Source organism: Sander vitreus, chromosome 10 (genome assembly GCF_031162955.1).
Source record: "Sander vitreus isolate 19-12246 chromosome 10, sanVit1, whole genome shotgun sequence".
NCBI classification, from domain to species: domain Eukaryota; kingdom Metazoa; phylum Chordata; class Actinopteri; order Perciformes; family Percidae; genus Sander; species Sander vitreus.
Window position 1 is genome coordinate 21409233 of NC_135864.1, and position 19592 is coordinate 21428824.

The 19592-nt window shown below is 40.5% G+C and overlaps 2 protein-coding genes across 3 annotated transcripts in view; both read right to left on the reverse strand.

The window, feature by feature from the left end:
• Positions 1-534: 534 nt before the first annotated feature.
• On the reverse strand, positions 535-8303 carry mtnr1c (melatonin receptor 1C). Its single transcript, XM_078261500.1, is given in 2 exon segments — positions 535-1400; positions 8084-8303. Coding segments are annotated over 2 exon segments (1086 nt in total).
• Positions 8304-12733: 4430 nt separating this feature from the next.
• Positions 12734-19592, reverse strand: part of neurl1b (neuralized E3 ubiquitin protein ligase 1B) — a 30718-nt gene continuing 23859 nt past the window's right edge. For both annotated transcript variants that reach the window (XM_078260891.1, XM_078260892.1), the window contains exons 3-6: positions 19191-19524; positions 15747-16487; positions 14877-15002; positions 12734-14078 (exon numbers count right to left, since the gene is read on the reverse strand). In XM_078260891.1, coding sequence (XP_078117017.1) covers positions 13831-14078; positions 14877-15002; positions 15747-16487; positions 19191-19524 — 1449 coding nt within the window. In that variant the 3' untranslated portion in view covers positions 12734-13830. The remainder of the gene's footprint in view (positions 14079-14876; positions 15003-15746; positions 16488-19190; positions 19525-19592) is intronic.

The following is a 19592-nucleotide window of genomic DNA, read 5'->3' on the forward strand; positions in this document are numbered from 1 at the left end:
CACACACACACACACACACACACACACACACACACACACACACACACACTCAAGATATGACTAGATATAGCTGTCTGAATAATGGCAGTCCCCGCGGGTTGACAGTGATTCTTCATCACGGTGTATGTCAATGAGCAGGGCCTCACACGTTAAATTCGCACAGGACCTCGCACCCGCCCTGCGACGGCGCTGCTTGTTGTATTAAAGATTACCCTCCATGGTCTGAATGTTCTTTTGGTGACAAGTTACCTGTTTGTTTTCTTGCTTGTGAACCAGATGGTCTGTCTTTAAATAGAGTGCAGGGTCACAAAGGAGCGCAATGTACCGGTGATACAATTCATTTTTGTTCTCTCTACATGAGGGAACGATGTCTGACACAGTACATGTGTAGCACTGTTCTCTCTAAACACAATTACATCTTTACAACTGGAAAACGAAACACATCTTGTGACAAGGCACTGAGTAAATCATGGCACACGTCCACAATGAGGCTCCAGAGAAACTGAATCTGAGTTTCCCAGTAAAACATTAAGTTCATACATTTATCTCTGCTACGTTGTTGTTGGTTACAGCTGGAGAAGGCTTACTCTTCAGTCCCTCTGTGGCACACCTGGAGGTCTCCATGAGGAGCAAACGAGGTATGCAAAGAGAAAGGAGGATTGTCTTGTATTCCTTACGGAAGTTTTGGTTTAGTAGCCCATATATGACGGCGTTGAGGCAGCTGTTGAAGTACGCCATAAAGTAGCTTGTGACAAAGAGCCACTCAGGTATGTATGGCTCAACCTTTGCGGGGTTTATAGCTACAGCCAGGCCTATGAGGTTTAGTGGAGCCCAGCACACTGCAAATAACACAAACACCATAAACATAGTAAGGAAGTTCCTCACATCACTAGGTTTCAGTTTGGTCCCTTGGTCTGGTTTAACCCGATGTTTCACTTGAATCACCAGCACCCATATCCTCATGTAGCAGTAGGACACCACCAGCAGCGGGATCAGAAAGTGAATAATCACCACTGAGATGGTGTAGTATGAGCTGACCGTCTGGGCGAAGGTGCAGGAGTAGATGCGAGGGTCGTACTGCAGAGAGCCGACAAAGAAGTTGGGCACAGTGGCGAGGGCGGTGAGCAGCCAGGTGAGGCCAAGGTAGCAACAGGTGTTCCTCAGGCTGTACAGGCGGTCGTAGTGGAGGCTGTGGCAGATGTAGCAGTACCGGTTGATGGCGATGGCCGTGATGTTGAAGATGGAGCCGATGACACTTAGGCCCATGATGAAGCCGCTGGCCTGGCAGTGCAGGTCACCCATGGTCCAGTCATTGTGGAAGATGGCTATCAGGACCAGAGGGTAAGGGTACACCGCCACCACCAGGTCTGCTACGGATAAACTCACCACGAAGATGTTGCCTGTAGAAACTGAAGAGGTTTAGATAACAGAACAAAACATGATCCAAACTAGCATTCCCTTTTCACTTTCGGCTCCGGGTTAAAATAAAATGGGTCACTGGAGGTACAACTGTGTTTTACCATCATAAAAGAGCAGCTGCATTGTGCCCGCTGTGGCTCATTTTGGCGAGGCTTTTACCATGCACTCTCCACTACAGCGATATGGATCCAGACACATGCTTTATTGTCACAGCTCTCTCAGTGTTGCAACACCATTTTTTCCTCACATGAACTGTTTTAAAAACTAACATTTCATTTATTTAATTTCTATAATAATAATAATAATAATAATAATAATAATACATTTTTATGTATATTGCACTTGTCAAAGTGCTATATAAATATGGATGGCAATGGTGCTCTGTCAGTCGGTCAGTCCACTACTTTGGTCCAAACTGAAATGTCTCAACATTGGGTGGATTGCCATGTACAGATATTCATGGTACCCAGAGGATGAATCCCAGTGACTTTGGTGATCCTGTGACTTTTCCTTTCCATGAGGTTCATGTATGTATAGTATATGTAGGTATGGTAAAATGTAGTGCACTATGAGTACCCGTATGCTGCACTCATAACAGTCAAAAAGCTGTGTGTGCAACGCTGGACACTTCTCGCCCAATGGCGGCCGAGGAAGCTGTGTGTGTGGTTTGAGACAACACTACCCTGTTGAAATTCACGCACTAGGAATGTAAGTACATAGCGTAAACAGTGCACTACATGTTAGTGTACTAACGCAAGTATCCGACTTGATAAAAACTATGAATTTGTTTCCCACCACACAACCCACAAATCTATTTAGTCACAGAAACAAGAGATTCATTGTGTGGTCAGGCTAATATATTTGGCGGGGCCATTCTAATAAAATTCTCAAATCAGGCGGTTTTGTTTTAACGCTTCCTTGCCCCTGGGGAACACAGTCGAACAGTGAGTTTAAGCACGCAGAAACCATGGCATGGGTGATTTTAATGTCCTATTACATCCAAACAAGTTTATGTCCTCCTGAAGTCTTAGTTGTTGGTTGTGTGACACTGGATCTCCTCAGAAGATATGAATCATAGAAAATGACATCTAATATTGTTACAGTGCAGCTGTTCTTGGTGGGGGAGAATAAAACAACATATCAAATTGTAATGTTGTGTCAGACAAGATGATAGATAACAAGAATATGCAATACAGTGGAGCCACAATGTAATTGAATTGGTGTTTTACAAAAGACGCATTAGCTTCCCATAAGTTTTGAGTAGACGTGCAATAAAGGGTGGAGTGGAGATTTTTCTCAAATAAACCCAGTGCCACCATTATATACAGTTTACCCAGCTTTTAAAAGATAAAACTCTTTATCATATAATTATGTAGCGAGTAGCATCAAGCTGATACAAATAAACCAGTCCAAAAACATGATTACATACTGCTTGTCATTATCAACTTTTAGCCAGTTTCTCATGTATCATTACATCACAGGTTCGAATATAAACATGTATGCTTCCTGTAAATAATCTGTAAAGGATTATATATAATGTGCCTCATTTTGACAACATTTTGTGTCAGACATTGGGGTGATTTCAGGGTTGATATAACATAAACTACCTTCTGAAGTTGAAATGTGAAGGCGCAAGGCTCTTGCTCACAACAGCAGAATCAACAGGGTTGATTGGCAGATATGATGGGAGTGGATTTAAAACACATGTTGGCCATCAATCCTCTGCGTTCAAAGCTTGTTACAATCCCAGCACCCTAGAGTCACACTCATGTCTAATTTTAATTTAATCGCCTGAACCTGATTCTTCAAATGTGGCAATAAGGAAAATAACAAAGAACATACAACATTATAATCATGTCATTTTATTTCTATAGTTTCCTAACTTGGGGACATTTATGATTTAAATTTTGTAGAATCTCGTGTTTTTCCACAGAACTGGCATAGGTACTCAGAGACAGTCTATTTCCAAGTTACTAAAACAGCACAAGCCATCTCTCCGACCCTACTGAGATAAAAATAAATGCATTTGTTCTTCATCCTCGAGTCAGCTCAGTGGGCAAATCTGTCAGATTGTATTTGTGACGGTCACAGTACTCGCTGTGTGCATTTGACATTGTGCAGAGGTTTGATTCCTCACTGACAGCATGGGGCTCAGTGTTTTTTAATGTGCGGTGGCTGGACAGGGCATGCTACAGCCTTTAGCTCTCTCTGGATGAACCCTCTCTCCCCCTTATCATCAAGAGCATGAGGTAAGTGCTAAAACACCGCGAAGAGGATTGCTGTGAAGCAGCCAGATGATTCTTAGTTTTGTTGGCATTCATTATTAAAACATTGGACAAACCGTGTTTAATTAACCAACTTGGACAGACTCACAGCACTCAAAACGTTTCTTTTTTTTTGGTGTAAAACGGTTGACCAACACTGATATTCTCACGGAAGTTGTGCCTGCTCACATTTTTGGGAGCTATTATTATCAACGGGTGTGAGTTGAATAGAGCTTAACCTGAATGCTGATTGGTTACATGCCATCAGAGACAGCTGACCTGCAGCCTTTAGAAATTGCCTCTATAATTAGAATCTGATCTTACAGTACACTCTCACACAACTGTCAACCAAGTGAAACTCGGCATCACATCAACTGAAACCTGCTTTAAAGTTTGTCCCTCCCAAGAGTGAAGGGACCACCCCATGGATTCCCCCAGTGTGTCTCCTTCTCTGGATGTGACATAAATCAAAACTGTACAAGAGGCAACTATTCAGCTCTGCGTGACTGGAATAAGACATTTTTCGCCAGAATCATGCAGCACCCACCAGGCTGCAGCATATTCAAAAATATATTGGACAGAAACTGCCTCCCACCCAGCATATAAACCTACACATGCATTAAAACAGGCTTGGTATGCAACGTATTTATGGCATATTGCTCTTCCAGCTGAATACTTCTGAATAGTAAAAAGAACAATTTAGGAAATAAAAAATGAGTAATTCTGGAGCAAGAATAGATACATAATGAAGATGTAATTGCAAGCCCAAAAACAGTCCAAAAGACAAAACAAAAGCAGAGTCGATCTTCAATCGGAGGAGTTCCATGTCTGTGTACACATGTGAATCTCAAAGCCACCGTCTGTATGCCATCACTCTCACTGCTCATACAGGAAACGTGATATACTACGCTTTGATTCACCCTAGCTATATTTAGAAAGACAGATTAATTCATAAAAATGTGTAGGAGGGTTGACATCGCTTGGATCCGGCTGTAAGTTGGTACCGTGAGGCTTATTACTACGTGTGTGTTTCAAAAATTAGATTACATTCGTTAGTTAGTCATGTTATCATAAATAAGAAACAATAACCTTTCGGCAAGGACATTAGCGGTGATAAATTAGTTGTGACTACTTCATGAACTCGTGTTCAAGGGGCCAGAGAATTGTTTTGAAGAAGTTTAACGTTAAACTGACACAAGCTGCCTTTTGGTGATGCAGCCCGCCATGAGTCCGGCCAAAACACCATTGTCATCATCATCAAAGGCTATCTACTCATTAGATCCTTTATGTCTGAGAAAATAAGACACTGGCCCTGAGAGAATTCAGACTGTCAGGACCCAAGCAGCGTCTGGTCCAACAAGGTTTCACTCGTTAGGCGCAATCCCGGAAATACGAGGATGATAGTGAATTAAATGCATATTTAAAATAGAACAGCCGAGGAGAGATTGGATGTAATGTAAACATAGCAGTGCATTTATCTTTTCTTGGTGTGGTTTAGTCAAATCATTTTGTTGTCGGGAAAAGAAGGCATGTTTAATGTAGTGTGCTAAGTGATATTCCCCGTGGATCTGTGCTGTCATTTTAAATTGGCTTCTGGTTTGACTCACTAAGTCCACTGACTCAATTAACCCCCTCTGGACACTGCGGTTTTCAGGTTTTATTCATGACTGCAGAGTGACTGAGAGGTTGCCGTGCATGATTTAACAAAATTCAATCTCCCATTCTTACACACCGCGCAACCCACAGCCCATAACATGGAGGTGTAAGCTGCACAAACACACACACACACACACACACACACACACACACACACACACACACACACACACACACACACACACACACAGTCAAGCTCATTCTTTCGTTTTATTTGCCTCCATCTGCTCCCCATCATGACTGTCCCTCTCTCTCATGAGTGCATTTCCAGAGTGTATTTTTAGTTTGGTTAACCCCAGTGGGAAACTCTAGTGTTAACACCCCTTTGGCAGTTGTATAGTGCCATGTTTTACCCTTTGAAGATTCACTGGATAGATCCTATTACATTTGCACACTTGAGAGAACCTGCAAACCTTTGAAAATATGGAACATATGGTACCAGTTCTCTCCAAATACATGAAGATATTAGAGACAAATCCAAAGATATACCAGCATCTACCAAATGTGCGCACATGCATGTGTTTTTTTGGGGGGTTGAGTAGTGGTTAGCGGAGGGATATGTGGAGGCAAGGGGGGGCGAATTGAAGTGAAGCAGAGCGGAAAGGTGCTGCTGCAATGAGGAAGGTAACCAGCAGTCTGAATAGTGTGTAATGGAGAGAAGAGATGGGATGTTTTCAGCAGTCTGCCTGCCACATCAGATCCAACAAAATATGTATTTACTCACTGTGAATTATACATCATACCTCAGTATATCACTCATGAGTCAGTTTGTGGGCCCAAAGGTGTTATTGTATATTACTGCACCAATAATCCCTTCACAAAGCAGCCATCTACCACAGAAACTGATTTCAGTGGCGGTCAGATCTTCCCTACAGCTGTTTGTCATTCTTTAGCTGTGCCCATGCTTTCCTTTCGGAAAACTCTGTACAATTAAACATTGATTCAAAGTGAGCCAAATCTATAAATAGCTTGTTAAGAACAGAGAGGAGATTGATGATAGGCGAACAGCAGTAACAATTTCAGTCGCTTAAGGACACATTTAAGATATGCTGGATTTTCAGGTTTCTACTCGCACACACACACCACAACACTGGTGAGGACTGTCGTGTGACTTGGTCTGTCACTCAGTCCAATTAGAGAAGGATAATGGTCACATTAGGTCAGTAATCAGCACAGTGTCTATAGTCCACCAGCATGGAGAAGACTGTTTGAGACCAGTCGACTGTGGCAGTTTTTTCAATCCAGATAATGAAATGATTCTCCAGGCTCCTAAAGTCCTTGCCAAACTGCTTTTGGCACAGGAACACATTGGATGTGTTATGTAATGTATTTGAAATTGTAATTAAAAGCCCATTATTCCAAACACTTACTGACCCAATCCCGTTGCCTGATTCTCATGTACTCATTAGCACCATGTTGTGATCACTGAGTTTAGTCTTTTGCCTCAGCAGAAGGCTTTCCTGGCTTTACTTTTGACTGTAGAGCTGCTGGGTTTAATTGTGCATGGTGCATGATTTCCCCTTTAAGTTCAAAGTGGCACAACGGTAAATATACAGGGGTTTTTAAACTCTTTGCTCTATTTTTGTCGCCTGGAAGAAACATCAGTTGTTTTTGGAAAACAAAATCATGACGTTTGATAGTATAATTAAAATGTGCTTTTTTTTTAGAATTTCTGTGACTTGAAAATATAAATATGCATTGTGTGTTTTTACGACTGCTTCTTGTGTCATAAACCCTGCAGGGCTTCAATACATGTTTATTGCTGAGACTGTCCTGTTACTGTTTCTTTGAAAATTTCCTTTGCCACTACTTTTAGATTATCTGTTTTAATTTAAGGAAATGGACAGCAACACACACAATCTGCAATGCAAAATATGACTGATACTTGGATTTGTTTAGGGATTGGACAAAAATGACTGGTGGGAAGTCCCTCCCCACCATACAGACAAAGTCTTAAAAAAAACAATTTACAGACTATTTTTCTAAATTAGTGGAAGGCAATGGAAATGACAGGAACATTGGCCATTTGAGACAACTACAGGCTACAAAGTAAAGGGTTCAATTAAATGATGATGGCATATTTGCCAAGAAAGAAACATGATAAATATCTTACTCATCTTCACAGTGCTTTCTGCTTCAAATGCACAACAAAATATGAGGTTGAGTTCAACATAAAAATTTGCACAAAAGGGCATTGAAGCTATACAACAGCGTCTCTCACCTTGGCTGCCCATGGGACACTACAGGTCCTGATATATGTGATCCATCTCGAATGGAGAACCAAGGATAAAGCCATGGGGGTTATCACTTAGGAAGAAATATGAAGGCAGCAAAAGGCAAAGCTGAGGAAACTCCATCACACTGACACTGGAAGCTCACTTTAGATAGCAGCTGTAGATTGTCAAGCAAATAGGTCACAGCTACACTTTATATTACATAATTGTAGTTATGAATGAAGAGAGGAAAACAAGGCAACCCACATACAGTACTGTAGGTCATTGAGACAGAAATTTGTCCTTTTGGCTTTGAGCAGAAGTGACTAATTAAAGAGTCACTTGCCACTTTTTTTTTCTGAAATAATAAAAAAAATGTCACATTCATTTTAAGAAAAGAAAATAGTTTCTGCTAGTGTGTCTGCTTGTCACATATCTTGACCATTAAAGCCGTTATTTCCATCAGCATACAGTATATCCTACCTTGTGTCTATTCCAAAATCGACACTTTATCGTCTCTTTATCGCTCACCTGCATTTCTGAGCTTTTTGTTCCTGTACACGGACAATATGACGAGGACATTGCCCAGGATGTCTACCACGATGGTGAATATCAGCACGCTGGCCAGCGCAGTGGACACTCCGGCGGAGGAAGCGCTCAGTCCGCGCTCGCTCTCATTCCGGGACACACAACTCGACCCGTTCTCATCCTTCACCTCTGAATCCATCTCCCCTCAGGGTGCAGCGGCCATGGTGGGAATGCTCCAATGTTCAGCTGGGAAAAAAAAAATAATATATATATATATATATATATAAATCTTCAGACCAAAAATTCAAAAGGACTTTACTGGAGGGAGTCTTGAACTTTCTGATACTCCTGCTCCGCCTGTGGAGTACTAGGAGGAAGACGCGAACCATATGACATGATAATAGAATATTAATAGATTGTATGCATGCATGCATGGAAATCTAAGAAGTTAATTTCAACGGTGATAAATAATGCCAGGAGCTCGTGTTTCACTGGCGCCACCAAGGCTCTCCTTGCGCGCTGCTCCTTTCGAGGGCTCGTCCAGAAGGCATGTGAGCGCTCTCCTGAGCGTAATGGAAATTCTCAGGGTGCGAGGCTCATATGGCAACATTGAGTCTCGTGATGGCTTTTTTATTATTATCATATTAATATAAAGATTATATTTGTGTGTCAATTATTTCTGCATCCAGGCTTGAAGCCCTTGGTAGAAAAAAAAATCAGCCAGTCAGCTAAGAATGTGAGCTGCTTCCAAACTATAAATAGTGTGCAATCTGTGCTTCCTGACCCTCTTCTCTGTACCAGTCGCATTCAATAACAACAACACTGAATGCGTGTTTGTGGACCGTAGTGCCAAGGATATAAGGTTTCTTAATGCAGCTTCATTACAACAGTCTATTCTTCCATGTGCATGGAAATGGCGCCTTCACGTGTCCAATAGAGGCTCCTGCAAACAGTGAACCAGAAAAACAACTGGCTTACAAATTATAATTTTTTATAATAAGCTGTGCATCGTTGGTGTTAAATAAAGCTCTACATTTTGTGAGCTTCTGAAAAAAAGTAAACCAAAGTGGGCAACTGACTGGTTTCTGTAACATACATAACATGTGTTAGAAAGACAGTAGCTCTCAAGAAGGCTGCCGCCTGTATAGGAGAACGTGACTGACTTTATAATCTATCTTTTTAATAAACTGTCTGTACACTTACAAAGTTCTCAATGCTTCTGTTAACATTTAGGGACCCTCATTATACTACTGTTGAAGTTTGGTGATATTTTGAGCCTTTTTAGTGGTATAAAATAGTGATTTGTTTTTTACTTCTCCTCAGGCCTCAATATCTGAAGGTTGTAAGCTAATCATGTATTATGCCTAGCTTGTTTCAAGCTACAAACACATTCTATTAGCATGAAAACATGTCCCAGAGAGTTGTTACTGTCTGTCTGTTATTAACCCCTAGGTTTGTTTTGCGCCGGAATTGTCCTTTAACTTAATTTGCGATAGCCCCTTCTATTTATTTTCTCTTATTTTATTTTCTTCTTTATGTTGATTTGTTATGTATAAGCTCCTAGGGTTTGTTTATATGCTCGACCAGAGGCAAAAGCTCTATTTTTGAAGTGGATTTGTAATTATGCCTTGTTTGTTTGTATATCTGTATTCTGAATGAATGAATAAAGAAAAAAATAATAACATAACATATGATGACGTGTGTTTGAATTTATTCAATCTGGAGATCATTTTTGAAAAGCTTCATTTTAATTAGAAAAATGTCGGTGTAGTATGGGCAGAATTCCAAATTGGAGAGAAAAAGAGATTTTAGATTGAGCGTGTGAGGACATGGTCTGGCAAACACCTGCTTACAGGAGAGGGCACAGAGTGGAGGTTTGACCAGCTGAGACTAAGCAAAGTAACCTGATTGTGTCATTCTCCTGACCGGATGATGGCTAAAGAAAATTAGGTTTTACTGTTTTTTTTATTTTATATTTATATTTATTTTATAATTGTCTTGTGTGGATGCATGTATTTTTTGCACATACAGTAAAGTTTTCAGGCTGAGATGTATTAGTGTGGACAAGTCTAGGAGTCAGTTTAACCTTAACCACAATATTTCCTTGGCCTCATCCAAACACATTAATAGGAATATTGTGTAAAAATGAATTCTTCTTTATTGCTGAAATCATAGTGCACTGTTTTGTTTGTTGACAAAGGACTGCAAGTTTACTGTATGGTCAAGTCTGAGCTGCTATCTTTATGTTTTCTCACATAAGCAGCTGATTTCAGCAGCAACAACAACAATAAAACTCCCACTGAATCCTACATTCCCAGCACCACACAGTTTATAGAAGGTGGAGCTTCACCTACCGGTGAGTGACGGCGTTGTTCACAACACACAAACACGCAAAAACCAGCAAAAAGCACGGAAACAATTAGGTGATAACTCTATTGCAAATAGTTGTCTGCTGAACCTAAATCGAAAATGTTCAAACTGTACACATAGTGGCTTTAATATTAAGCTGCACTGATACTCACAGTGATGTAATATGACATATACCATATCTGAATCCTTATCATTTCAAGTGTGCTATTTCTATTGGTTATATCACCTTTACCTATTAGGCTTGCCTTAGATTTATGGAGAGCAAATTGCATCCTCTATAAACCCTGAACTCTGACAATATTATCTATTTAAAATGGTGTATTGGAATATTAACCAAGTAGCCAAAATGCCACACTGACACATATTTCTGACACACTTTTGACCCCATTTGAGAATGTGACATTGTATAGCTCAAATTTTGCATAACTCAACTATAAGGTGGAGCTCAAAAGTACAGTGTGTATACATAAACAGCTAGTTGCAGTAACTGTATCAAAGGTCTGCATATATTGTAATATAGTGCAACCTCTTTCATTCTACAGAAAAGGGAAGGCAATCTCTATCAAGGAAAAAGGTCCTCAAGGATGGGAAGAGGAAATTCAATATCCTGTACTAGAGACTACACTTTACTAAGCCCGATGCCTCCTTATTACAAGATAAAGTGTTGGTCTCTGCAGGCAGAAAATAAAAGCTCTAATAAAATGTAATTGTGACGGAGAAACCTTGTGTTTGGATTCACTTATTGTCTGCACGAGTTTTCTTCTGAGCTTTATCAGATCATAAAATGCTTAAAGGGAATGTCCTTTAAGACGTAAGTAGTAGTTGGGTCATTTTAGCATTTGAGGATATTTTTTGTTTGTCTATATTTGTTTAAGTTCTGGTTTCTACCAACATAGGAAGCATGTTAATCACTTGGAAAGATGCTGTGCAATTTCCCAAAACTACATTTTGTAAACTATTTCAGTTTGGTACCTCATTAATAATGTATGGCTATCTCCAAGGCATTATAACGCAGTCAAATTGTGAAGTTCAAATTACACTCTTGACACAACTGTTTAATTACTTCTATTATGAGGAAAATTTGCATAACTGTCAGTCAATGTGAATGAGTCTCAAGTTAACTGTGGTGTTTCAGTTCACACAAGCACTGTGGCTGTGTGATACAGTATATCATTACTGTAATGAGTCGACTTGTGTGAAAAACAACAACTTTACTCAGAGCCCTGGGGAGAGATTTGGCATTCTCCACTCAATCCTGGCTGCCAGTGAACACCGTTGTGTCATCACGGAAATACCATGTGTCATTATGGAACTAACTTGGCAGTAGGACTGGGCAATATATCGATATTATATCGACATCAATATATGAAGCTAAATATCGTCTTAAATTTGGATATCGTAATATCGTGATATGACATAAGTGTTGTCTTTTCCTGGTTTTAAAGGCTGCATTACAGTAAAGTGATGTCATTTTCTGAACTTACCAGACTGTTGTAACTGTTCTATTATTTGCCTTTACCCACTTAGTCATTATATCCACATTACTGATGATCATTTATCAAAAATCTCATTGTGTAAATATTTTGTGAAAGCACCAATAGTCAACACTACAATATCGGCGCAATATCGACATCGAAGTATTTGGTCCAAAATATTGTGATATTTGATTTTCTATCTATCACCTAGCTCTACTCTGCAGATGCAAACCGCAGTGTCAAGGTCACATTTTTAAAGCTGATATAAATGTTAATTATACTTTCTGTAAATTCTTTAGGCTACATACTTACATTTACTTTATGGAGACTGTATAACAAGACACTGACAAATCAACTTGACTCAGGTGGTACTTTGTCTGGATATTGCAGATACCAATCATCTCCACCCTCTTTACCGTCATTACCATAGACTTTTTCATATAGCAGACATTCATATTTTATATACATTACTTAAGGTGACTGCACCGTTAACTAAATGTGCTTCACCTGTGCTTTTTCAAGACGCCTGACGTATACATATATGTGGTTTGTATATTTTCTAGGATGCTAAACTAATACTCTATTTTATTACTGTAGGAAAATATAAAATTAATGCAAAATACCTGTCAAAACAGTCTCACCACAAGGTCCATTTAGTAGCTCTTCTGGACATTTCTATTATATCACTATGAAATTAAAGATGTTCAAATTTGATTATTTTCTGAGCACTTCCAGGACTTGTCATCCTTAAACGTTGGCTTTCAATTTTAATCTTGACCTTGGATCAATCAATCAATTAATCAATCAATCAAGCAATCAATACATTTTATTTGTCACCTGAAATCGTATAAGTGACAATTCCAGTGAAAAAGAACGCCCTTGTTTTAGCAAGGATTATTGAGACAGATTTTCTATCAAAATGTCAAAAAGAAAAATAGCTGACTCATATTTTAAAAGAAAAGCACACAGGTGGTATTAGCAATGATTAATCATTTCCCCAAAAATATTCTCATGACACTTAAAAGGGCTGCCATATTTACAGCTATACAGATGAAATTGATTTCTTTTAATCTCACTTCCGATAAAAACGGCAACAAATTAAAATTGATGCATATTTTGAAGTTGAGTACAACGGTTATATAAGGGCTATATGTAAGTGATTTATAAAACAATAAAAATGAAATGTATAAAGTGAAATATCATTGAAAAATACACACATTTTAATCACACAGTCCACTTTTATTAATCTCTCAAAGTGTAAAACCGGATTCTTCATTTTGTACTTTCCAAACCTACTTTTCTTAAAGCACACCACTGAACACACTTAATATACAGTTACATCTTTCCACTAAAGAATCTTTCTATAACACCTTTCATTGCATATATTCTGCATCTGTGTGCCTTTTCACCACACACTTTCAGTACTGTACATTAAAAATATGGCTAGGATTGGTAGCATGATTACTTGTACACATAATGTGACATAAATCTAAGGCACTACAAGTTATAGACTACGGTCCACATACTTTGCTGAAGCACACATTAATCTAGGACGATGAGTGTAAGGACCAAATATTCACAGCAGGATTTTCTGCTCAGCAAATACATGTGACGTAAGAGACATCACATTGACATTACAAAAAAGGAGCGAATGATTCATCTCTTCTTTCTCAGCCAAATCAAAGGAGCTCATGTAGCAGTCTATGTATTAAGATGATCACAGGTCTGCGTATGAAGAGCATATTCTATCTTCACAAAATATTTACCCATATAAAATGGACATATAGGCACAATTTATGTCCTGGTTTGGCTAATCTCCAATTGGGGCCAAGATCCGTGTCCAAACAAGCCTGAGAAGGGGTCACAGGTCAGGTGGCGTCCAACAGTGGAAGTCTATCTGGACCATCATGGCCGATATGTTTTGATAACATCTTTGATCGGCCTCCTGCATATCGGACAGCACGCATTGATCTGTCTCTTCAGCTTCAGCCCACAGTCGTTGCACAGACACATGTGTCCACAGGTGTAGATGACGGTGTCCACGTCCTGGTCGAAGCAAATGGTGCATTCTCCGTTTTTTCCAGCAGAGGGCAGTTCTGAGGCGGTGAGAGTCGGAGAGACGGGAGGGCTGAGGGGGGAGCTGGGAGCAGTCACTATATGAAAAGAAAGAAAACGTCTGGGTCTTGAAATGGAGCAGACCTGGGTGCATGTAAACATATAACTTTTTTTCTTGTCATTGGTGGGGGAAGAGGTTCAGATCCTTAATACTGTTGCTTTTATATATTCTACTTTTTTGTCTGTGTTTTGTAGTGTGTTTCTTTGTGTTAGTAAGCCATGACAAATACAAATTTCCATGCTGGAATCTAATCTTTGATTAATTATTGAACAAAAGCGTACTCGGGCTGCAGCTAACAGTTATTTTCAAAATGAATTATTCCGCTGATTATTATCTCGACAAATCTATGTAACAACAGTTACATAGATAAATGTCCCTCGCAATTTCCTAGAGCCCGAGGTGATGTCATCAAATACATTTTTTTTATCCATCCCACGGTCCAAAATACAAAAGAAAAATAATAGTATGACAAGGAAACACAGCAAATGTTCACATTTCAGAAGTTTAAACAAGATGGATGTTTGGATATTTTACTTTTAAAATGACAACAATTAATCAATAATGAAAATATTTGCCAATTCATTTTCTTTGGTTGACTAATCGATTAATTGACTAATCATTATAGCTCTACCAAATCATGGAGGAATATTTCTAACAAGGTAAAAAAAAAATTGTCGTCAATTCAAAAGTGAAAGCAAACGTCTTTCCCATGACTCGCTTGTACAGTCCGACAGAATTGCCACACCTCTACAACCATAAGAGCCTTCCTGTCGTGGCATTGTGGGGGAGTCAAACATTGTAGCATCAGGCATGCTTTCAACATTTGGTAACCTACCCAGAGAGGATTCCGAGGCAGAGGAGGATCTGTTGACACTGAACGCCAGGTCGGAGTCACTGTCATCGGGGCTGTTGCTTTGAGAAGTGCTGGGGGATGTGGAGGGAGGACTGGACTGCAGTGTTCCTGTAACACAAAGATATATACACCTGAACAAAACCCAGATAATTAGACTCATGTAAAGCCTTTAAAGGTGCCATTCAGACAAAGTGTATATGTAACTGTAGTTGGTATCATTTCAATTCAGTATCCTTGAACTGTTTGAGTGTAAGGCCACAGTGTGACAAACCCTAACCAGTCAGATTAGATATGCATATCTGTAATACTTGAAGTTTCATAGAGTGATTTTCTTTTAGTGTCTGTTTGAGGATAATATTGTTGTGTTTGAGCTGATGGGAGTTTATGTGGGAGGAGGACAGATAGGTCACAGCGCTAAACTGAACAGGCACAGAGACAAACTTACTGCATTCCTTTAGTCTGGGAAAAAATAAAATGCGGTGGCTGCCTAGACTCAAAAATAGAATGATGATAATTGAAGAGTATGTCCTTTTTGGGCATTTATCATTTTAGTATAAAAAGGAAAAGTTACACATTCTGGGAAATATGCTATCTAACACCGTTTCCAGTATTCGTGCTAAGCTTAGCTACATACAAATATGAGAGTCGTATCAATCTCCTCTTCCAACACTCGGAAAGAAAGTGAATTCGTTTATTTCCCAAAATGTCGAACTTTTGCTTCAAGTATTCCATTTGGGAGTTTGTGTTTCATCTCATAATTACAATACTTCCACAAATCAATGTAAGACTTCAGTAATATTTGGTATTTCATGCCATCACCTGTCCGTGTTGCTGTAAATACCCTTGTCTTACCCAGTATCCTGAGTCTGTTGACAGCCCCATGCAGGGTGAAAAAGGCCCAGAGGACCTGAGAGGTGTCCACACAGAGCAGTCTCCCACGTCCCACTCCATTCACCCCGTGGTGCACATCTCCGCTGGGCAGCAGACTGAAGCTGAGCACATCTCCAGAGCAAGGCATGGGGAAGCCCCGATGCACCACCCAATACTCTTTACGGTCCAGGAGAACTTCAGGGTCTGCCGGTAAGTCCGCGGCATGTAGACTGGCAGGGTCACAGGATGTTAAACCAAACATCAGCGCCCCAAAGTAGGGCAGGCCCAGGTGGCCGACTTCCACGTACAAAGTCTCACCCACATGCAGCGGACGGTCACTGAACACCAGAGTCCGACTGCTGTCCAGAAAGTGGATGCAGGCGGCAAAGCGGTCTGCAGAGAGTATTACATCAGAGCCACGAACGGGGTGAAAGTGCAAGTCATTGTCCAGCGGGGAAGGAAGGCCCCGGACCACCCTCGGGGTGCTGAATCCAGTGGAGGCAGATGAGGATGGTGTGGAGGAGGAAGAGGTGGAGGAGCAGCAGGGGATAAGCTGAGTGTAGTTATTGAGCTGGAGGTTGGCCATCTTGGCAGCAGCAGCCTGGTTGTTCTCCAGTTGATTGTTGTTGTAATTGGCTGAGTCGTGGCTACTCTGGGGCAGATAGGCACTCAGACGGGCTGCACTCAGGCAGCTGGATCCCACACTCTCAGCAAACGTGCTTTCTGTGGTAGAGAATATAAACAAATAAGTCTGTGACTTGGACATGATATGATCTGTCCCAGGTAAGCTTGGGTCACTTCCCTTCTTTTTGCTTCTTTTCTATTTTTTCTAGAGTCCTTATTTCTTCTATGATGCCTGAAGAATAGCTGCGTGCTGAGATACCATCTGCATGTGTTACTGCAGCCTCATTGATGTCTGTTTTTGCTCAATGAGCGCTTTTGTTTATATGGGCATATTTTAGGACTGCAACTAAAGATTAATTGCATTATAGATTAATCTGCTGATTATCTTCTCAATTGATTAGTCATCTGTAAACCATGAGAAAACTGAAAAATGGAAGACTAAGAAAACCAGCAAATGTTCACAAAATGATTAATCAAAGTAGTTGCCAATTATTTTCTGACTAATCGATTAATTGACTAATCGTTGACATGCTCTTGACATTTCTACAAATTTGTTGATAAAGGTCCAATATTGTAAAAGGTGAGCATTCTTTTTTGATGATTAAATAGGTTGAGGAGCTGTATAAATACTGTGAAAGTATCAAAACATTCAATCCACAGAGAAATGCACACAGCCCGTATTGAGAAACAGTGCCTTTAAACGAGTGTGACATCACAACTATACTATATATTGGTAGAAAAGACCTGCTACAGAGACTTTACAATCATTCACCAGCTGCAATGAAGGTGCAGAGAGCGCAGATGCGAAAGACCGCGAAAAAACAACCAATCAGAGCAGACTGGGCTTTTTCGGAAAGGGGGCTTTAAGAGACACGCGCTAAAACGGAGTGTTTCAGACAGAGGGTAGATACAGGCATATCCAGACAGTATGAGTTTTGAGCAAATACAAGTATGAACCTAAAAATGAGCATGATATGGGACCTTTAACCAGAGATGCTTACAAGTCTCTGAGCTAGAGTCCAAGTCAAGTCCCTCGTGGTTATAATAAGTGTTGCATCACCTCCAGCATTCCATCCAGGCTGCTTATACACATATTATAACATAGCTATATAACTATAATAACATCTAGCCAATAACAGTCGGAGTTAACCTCCCGTAGGTCGTAGCTAAAGCAAGAAGCAAGCTAACATAGATTGCCAATGCTGAGCTAAACATGTTTGCTAACCTATCAGGGTGAGTTTTCAGGGGCCTGATAACATTAGATGTGGTTGAGCCAGAATCCTTTATCATGATACCACATTTTTGTTTGGGCCTTGGCGCAGAATCTGCCGGTGCGGTCGACATGTTTGTTGTCCTCTCTCACGTGTGTCCGCGCACAGCAGATGGGTTACAGATTATGTATGTAGGCTATGCAGAGAGGGTAAGAACATTTAGCTCATCAGACGTTTCCTAAAAATAAAGATTTTTCATGAGTCCCGAGTCGAGTCTGAAGTCTTTCGAGGACAAATCTCAATTCAAGACTGAAGTCACTGTCCGTGAGACTTGAGTCCGAGTCTCAAACTCGAGTCCCCATCTTTGCTTTTAACATATTTATTGTATATCCACTTATTTATTACTCTTTCCCAGTGTGACTGACAGCAAACAGTTTAGAAATACAAGATGAAGCATGTCTTTTACACAGTATTCGCTGTCAAGGTATTGGATAATACATGTTCATGGACCCGCCTAGTAACTAATAAGAGAACTAGAATAAGTCTCTACGCTGAGAGCCCTTCGTATGGTGCTTTAGTTGTGATGTTTGTTGTATGGAGTTAAATAAACCTTTGTTTTTCGTACAAATAAGCTGTCGGCCAGCTGTTTATTTGACAGTCACCAGTATATTTAACTCCCTTCCTTAACATGGGCTCTCTAAACTGCCAGGCTCATAGTACATAGTTTTAAAGTTCATACTACAGCTGAATTTCTCCATGTGTGAGGGGCTGATATAAAAACGTCCTGCGCTAGCCGTCCCCTTTTGACTTATGATACATTCCTTCATTACTATTTCTAGTGATGCTGGAGCAGTTGAGTGCACTGGCCCCTCCAAAGCTCCTGGGATCTGCCGCCTTGACCAAACATGGCCATAGCTCTTGTCAGACTGAAAATAAACACATCCAGTGAGTATGAGCGGGAACCACAGGGGAGAGGGTGATGCAAATGAAGGAAGAGGGAGAAAGTGACAAAGTGATAGCAAGAGAGTGGAGAGTGGTTAGGAGTGAGATGTTCAGGGGGGGTTGAGATCCATGGTCCACATCCTGTTTATCTTGGGATGTTCTGGTTCTGGTTTTCTAGACAAACTAGTTGTGTCAAAAAGATAGTAGATGATTGAGCCGGCCCAGGCCCTACTACCTACTCCTACTATATTGGCCTCCGCTGCTGCAGAGCTTCACAACACAGCTGCTTTCTTGACTCTCAGGAAGCTGATTAAATTAGCTGTGAATGTGTTGACACTATAAAAATAAGTTCCCGAGGTTTCGCGGTTGTCAAAGCAATGATGAAAATACATGGCCTTCTGGCCGACACCGATTCCAGTCAAAAAATATGTATTACTCAATACTTTATTGGGTATATATGAATTGTAATGATGGATTGTGTACATATTAATGACCAGTCAGCTGTGAAATTTGTTCATCACACTTCCCTTTGGAATATGACTCAGCTTCTCCTCGCCTCTCTCGACTCTCGCCGAGTCATGACAAAAACAACAAGTATTTTATAGGAGTCATTTCACAGAGCAAGTAAACAACTTAATAAAGTGCTTACCAAGCAGTGTGACCTCCTGAGTGATGCCATAGATATCTATGATGGCCCAGAGTGGACAGCCGATGCTGAGCCCACAGTGGAAGAGGATGGGCTCTCCATCGTTGATGCTGTAGAAAACTCTTCCATGGCGATCAGCCCAGAATGACAAAACATTGTCCTTCAAGGCCAGTCTCTCAGGCAGAGCTTTGGCCCAGTAGCCGGGCCGTGTCACCAGGTCTGGGCAAGCATACTTGGGGATGTCTGTAGCGACCAATTCACTGGGGTCCAAACTGGTGAAACCGAAGCGTAGAGCTCCACTCCAGCCAGTGTGTACGCCACTCAGGCGAAGACGCACCTAAATGAATGGCATTAATCAAAATGTAACTTTAATTCTTTAAAATCTCTAGCTGTTAAAAGTACAGT